The sequence below is a fragment of the Martes martes genome (genome assembly GCF_963455335.1).
Source record: "Martes martes genome assembly, chromosome: 16".
In the NCBI taxonomy this organism is placed as follows: Eukaryota; Metazoa; Chordata; class Mammalia; order Carnivora; family Mustelidae; genus Martes; species Martes martes.
Genome location: NC_137904.1, coordinates 40323711 through 40329710, shown reverse-complemented (window position 1 = coordinate 40329710; position 6000 = coordinate 40323711). Strand labels below are relative to the sequence as shown.

Sequence of the window (6000 nt, the reverse complement as noted above, 5' to 3'; positions counted from 1 at the left end):
CCCTCATTAGAATGTGGCCTGTGAGATACTCGAGGACAAGACACTGGTAGACACTGGGAGCTCCAAGAGGCAGCCTGGGGTGAGGGAGGCGCAGTAAATCCCCATGGATTTCTCAGAGAATCTCTCCAAGCTGAAGGCTGAAGGGATTCCAGGTCTCTGAAATCCCTTAAGGAACTCAGACCCAAAAAGCCAGCCAGGTGAGTGAAACAAAAGACCAGAGATACCACACAGTACAAAATAGTAATTATTTATATTTTCAAAAAGAAAACAATTAACATTTGGAAGTTCTCCCCTGTAGGAAAGGGGTGAGTTGGAAGGAATAGGACTGGCTCCTACGCAGGCGGCAAGTCAGGTACGAACAGCTGAGCAATCTGGGCTGGGATTTTTGTCACACAGCATTAATAATAAAATTTCCTTTTCTTTTCTCTTCTTTTTGTTCTGTTTTTGTTTTGCATTTTATTTTCTTAGAAAAGGGGGGGAGGGAGGAGAAATAAAATCAGAGAAAAATGCCAAAAAACATTTTCCACAATATCTAAAAACAGAGAACCAGAGTTCTTATCAAGACAGTATGAATTCTGGATGAATTATTTTTTCCAGTTTTCAACACCGATAAAGATTTTTTGCAAAAGCCACCACATCAGAACACGCATCTTCCAGCTCAAATAACCTCCTTCCCCTCTCGCCTTCACTTGTCAATTTTCATAAAAGGATAAAAGGATGTATTCTGTTCTTGCAAACAATAAGTGCTAACAACAAGAGAGCTCTTCTGATACTTGTATGGTGGTGAGGAGTTGTCACAAATATCCAAGTTTTAGCACAGCTGGATGGACTAAAATTTCTCTCAACATAAATACTACTGGAATCCACAAATTGATTTTTGAGAAATTCTGCGAAAATCCTTTCTTCTTTCCTTTCTTTTTCCCTTCTCTTATAACTAGATGTCCTTTTTTTTTTTTTTTTTTTTTTTTTCCTTTTTGCTCCAGGCACCTGACGATCTGTTCTGCTCAGTCAGATGCAGACAGGTTTCTCCGAAGTACCACCGCTGGGACGTCCTCCGGGCCGGCGCCTGAACTGAATCCCCACAGTACCAAAGTCGGCCAGGCCAAAGGGAACACAGTGACGCAGCAACAGGGTTTTCATTAGGTTGAGCAGCCCCAGGTCCCGGGCCCTTCCCACCCCCCGCTTCCCCCAAGTTTATTTAGTGCTGTTTTGAAAGTCTGGGGGCCACGATGCAGTCTTCTGCCCCCACGACAGAGTAAAAGCTCCACAGATTGCGCTGTCTACCTGGTGGTCAGTGGCAGCAATGGTGGCTGCTGCTTCAGGAAAACACACGGAGTCTTACAACAGACAGGATCTTAGGACTGCTTCAGGCGCTTGCGTGGGGGTCCCAGAAAAGGGCACTGTGCTGAAGCCAGAGAGCGGTAGGCCTCAGCCACCAAGTGGGGATGCGACACCACCATTGACTTCCACCCGGAGGTCTCCAAGACATCCGAAGCATGACTAGGAGAAATGTGGAGAGATGGATTACCAAAGGCGCGAGAGACGGCTGGGGTCCACCGCCCCCGGGGCAGTCTAACCTCCCAGAGTTCGCTGTAAAGGGTACCAAACACTCGGGCAGAACACTTCGCAGACAGAGTCCCTCACACAACGTGCAGACAGCTGCCCAGGCTGGGGCTGCTGCAGCTCGGAAAGCCTGGATTTGGAGCCCCCACCCTCTCAAATACAAAAGGCGAAATGTTCCTCTGGCCCTTCTCTCCATCACCGATGCTCTTCACATTCACTGGTGATGCTACGACAGAGAGAGAGCAAGGGCTCTCTTGTCCGGCAGCTCTGAGCTTCCATCTGGCTCTGCCATCATTCTGGTCCCCGACCACAGACCAGATCATGGCTGCGGCTCTATTCGATCAGCCAGAGGGGACCATACCACACCCTACTGAATGTTAACATCTAAAGAGCACCGCGCGAGTGTCAGCACTGAGCAAGCCATCACTAGAAGGAACATCTGGGGGTCTCTTCCCACCTGCCTTTGCCGCAATTGGTAAACTCCTTCGAAACAACCTTACATCGAGGAAGTTGATTCCTCTTTGGGGGCATTTTCTATGTTGAATAATGTTCACTCATCTACTTGGCAAACTTTTAAACCAGCCTCAGCCCAGAACTGCTGCTGTGAGGGCTTTTTAAGGCCTGCTTCTCCCCTTTGGGTTTTTCCCAACTTCTGTTCTCCAACAGGCAAGGGAGCAGAACATGCCCCACTGAGAATTACTGCAGAGAGCAGTACGGCCAGGTCATCTGTCATTTAGGATGACAGGACAGATCTGCTGGTATGAACACTTCCTTTCCAAGCAGTATTTAACAGCCTCAACAACTGGTTATCCCTTCTCTTTTCCCCATTCCACAATCAGCTGTCAGACACGTTTTACTAACTCATACAAAACCCACCTCTGTTCTCCCGGAGACCTACATGTCCTCTACTAAGCCCAGGAGTGGGAAGTGAAGGTGCTTCCATTCGGGGCACCCTGCCTTTCCAGGCCAGCTGCTCATCATTTCATTGCTTCCCATCACCACCAGGAAGGAAAGCACCTTGCTCACCAATCGGACAGAGCAAAACCGTCTCCCGAAACCATCTCCCGTCCAGTCAAGCTGAAGGGAAAGATGAAAACCCTCTACTTACTACAAGAGGCTAACGAAGCCACGTGCCTGTTTTACTCCCTAATTCAAAGTCCCTCTCCTTTCTCTTGCTAGCCCGGCTCTCCCGAAAGGACAGCTTTGAAGGTGCCGACTCACTAGTTGATGAAATCCACTGCCTGAGTTTTCAACTGATCGGCGCTGTGGAGGTCAGCCAGGATGAGAATCTCTGCGGCGTTCTCCACGGAGAGGTTACTGCAGAGGGCGTCCTCGCACATGACCTTCAAGCGCTCCAGGGCGTACTGGAAGACACAAGCACTGCTGTGGTCAGGGCGGGGGTGCCTCTGGGCTGCGGCCACTGCAGCTGTGTTCCTCAGCGGGACCGCCGCGGAACGGGACTCCCCAGCAGAACTGCACGGCGCGTGACAAGGCTACTGAGCTACCGCAGTGATAAGGCACAAGCATGCCCCAAGGCTGAAAAGAAGACTGCTAAAATAACGTGCATGGCTGCCACTCAAGTTCTAAAATCCACTTGCTGGGAAAATGGCCATTAGGGAGTACACCCACATTCTCAAGGTCACCCTGCCCCAAGAGGGACTCGAGTGTTTCCTGGACCACCACCACCTACCCTCCCTTACGATGAGGCATAACCCTGCTTCAAGCCAACAGGACATGACCTTTTACATTCCTGCCATCCTTTGAGTCAGAGCCAAACGAGGGTGAAGCACAGTCCTTTCTACTTAAGCAATGTCACCAGCCCGGCAGGTATGCCAACTGGCCCATCGGGCTGTGAAAAGGAGCGCCGGGGTGACTTTCACCAGCCTCTCTGCCACTAGCTGGTCCTGAATGAGGGTCAACCAAAGGTCTCCTTTTCAAGAGAAAGGGATAAATGGAGTCCTCTTTCCTGGGGTTGAGGTTAAGATTCTCAGGGAAGGAACAAAGCAGCAGAGACCCTGGATCCAGTTTTGATCTAAAAACTTCCTATTTTCTAAGTAAAGGGTATAAATGTTCTAGAAATGAAGGTCTGGGTTAACACTGGGCACATCTGATCTAGCGGATTTGTTTTGATGCCACTGTAGTACGTGCTCTCAAACATGAGATTATGAACTTACTAAGGAACTTCAGGAGTGAGGAGGAGGAGGAAGGTATAAAAGGAGTCACAAAATAAAACATCATTAATCAGTTCATAGGAGACCCCTCTGCTTTAAGGGTATACACAGTCTCCGTATTGGTCCCACCTTCAGGACCTCAGAACTCAATGACACAATAACTACTTCAGGCTGAATCATGGCAATCAAACCAAGACAATTTTATTTTTATGAATTCTGGGTGAGGAGGCATGTCTGTGGGCACTGTGATCTCCTGCAGCAAAAAGAGAGTTTTATTGGTTTTGGTGCAGCTTTAATTTTTTACATTTGAGTAACTAGAAAACAGTTTCCATGGAAAACAGGAATGACACTAGACAAGCAAGAAATTAGGTTGCCGTTTTTGTTTTAAAAGGCTGGAAAAGGTTGAATAAATGTTCGGTCTTTATACAGTGCTGCACAGAACATTCCTCTTATCCTTTCTCGATACATTCTTTAAAAAGGACTTTTTACTGTGAATAGTTCTGATCCCTACTGCATAATTAGACAAAAGTAGCCATTCTTGTCCCTTGGGAGACAAAGTTTTTTTTCTTAATTATGCTTCTGAAAAACCTGCCTAATGGCTGTACTTACTCAGGAGATTGAAATTGTGTCTCCCAGGCCTGGCCGACGTGTTTTGTTTTGTTTTTGGTCTAATTACACGTGTCCCCAGGAGACTGGAAAAGCCCAGAAGAAGCTGTTTCAGCCTCTTGGGTAAATTTTAGATGTTTAGATCCTTCCATGAAAGATTTCTTATTCTGTTTTCCTGAAGCTCACAATGAGGTATAAAGGTAAAAACGTTTTCAAGTAAGCTTGGAGCAAAGACTGTCTGATAGGAAATTCTGAATGGAATTTGAAAATGCACCCTTCACTCACTTCTCATTCATAACTTTAAAGCACTGCTGAGATTCGACTACTTTATCTTTAAAACTGTAAGTTAGCACACTATACTGAAGACACCAGCCACAGAATGCCAATTCAGGCCGATCCCCATGCTCTGTGTACTGACAGGGGCTCCCCAGTACGTTCTCTGGCTGAGGAGCAGGAATGAAAACCCAGGAATGACACAGACGTCAAACCCTGGCTCTGAGAATATATACCGCTGAGCCTCAGTATTTCTGTCTGAAAAGTGGGCTGACACTATTCCTCATTACAGGAGCTAGGCGATGAGGGGGCTAAGTACCTGGCATGTATAAACTGCACTGAAAATCAGAAGGCAGATGAGGCAGGATCATTATAAACGTGTGTTTACAAAAAGCTGTGTCTTCTAGCTCTCCAGAGCTCACAGCAGATAGTTCCTTACTGCCCCCACTGAAAGCAAGACTCCTGTGGTCAGCACGGAGCCAGACTGGGAGCACAGGGAATGTTCGCACTGCCTAACTGGATTCATAAAATCTTGAAAGGATACAGCTACTACTCAATCCTTTCAAACCCAATCAATGAGGATTTATGTGCCTCGTCCTCTACAAACACTCCAAAAAGCTGATCAATAAATACAAAACTCCACTGTCAAAGCACGTACTTCCTCTGTCCTCGAGGTGCAGAGAAAGATGGAAGGAGACTCTTCTCACGGGGAAATCCTGGGAAGGCTCTAGTGGCCTCAGGTCTGAGCCAGCTCTGCCCCCAGATGGGTGCCGGAGCACCATACGTTAGGAAGAGGAGCAACACTTCCAGCAGGGAATGGTCCTTTTCATGGGGTCTGCTGCTGGCCAGGTATAAACCCTTCTAAGAAGCTTCCAGAGGAAAAAGAGCTTGTGCTTCCTCAGACCACAGGGCCTTGGAGGACAGGTTACTGAGCTCTTTCTGACCTATCTGCATAAAGAAAGTCAGTTTCCCCAGGTGTGTTTTTGGGGACACTAATTCCCAGAGGTGATTCTTGAAGAAAAGGATTTCAGGGTTGATTAAGCTAGAGAAATGCGGTCTATCGTATTTTTTTTTTTAGAAAACTCACAGTGTACATTAACATACTAAAAAGATTCTGAGAAATCTTGCAGTTAAGACAGCCAACACATAAGAACCCCAATTTGACTTGTTTAAACTCAGTGTTTCATTAACATTTCCCTCCAAACTTCTTTTGGGAATCATTGGCCTACTGTTTTTGGTCCTTCCCCTGTTTCCTTGATCCTAAGGTCCATACTTTAATTTTCACACTTCAACGTTTCTCAAATCGAAATGAAATGATCAACACACGCATTTACTGCAGTGATATTTCTTCGTTTCAAGAGCTACCGGTCATCTTGTAATTCTGACT

The 6000-nt window shown here is 46.8% G+C and overlaps 1 protein-coding gene across 2 annotated transcripts in view; it reads right to left on the bottom strand.

The window, feature by feature from the left end:
- Positions 1–232: 232 nt before the first annotated feature.
- Positions 233–6000, bottom strand: part of SPOP (speckle type BTB/POZ protein) — a 64729-nt gene continuing 58961 nt past the window's right edge. For both annotated transcript variants that reach the window (XM_080827196.1, XM_080827197.1), the window contains 2 exons: positions 2785–2927; positions 233–1500 (listed from right to left, as the gene is read on the bottom strand). In XM_080827196.1, coding sequence (XP_080683322.1) covers positions 1356–1500; positions 2785–2927 — 288 coding nt within the window. In that variant the 3' untranslated portion in view covers positions 233–1355. The remainder of the gene's footprint in view (positions 1501–2784; positions 2928–6000) is intronic.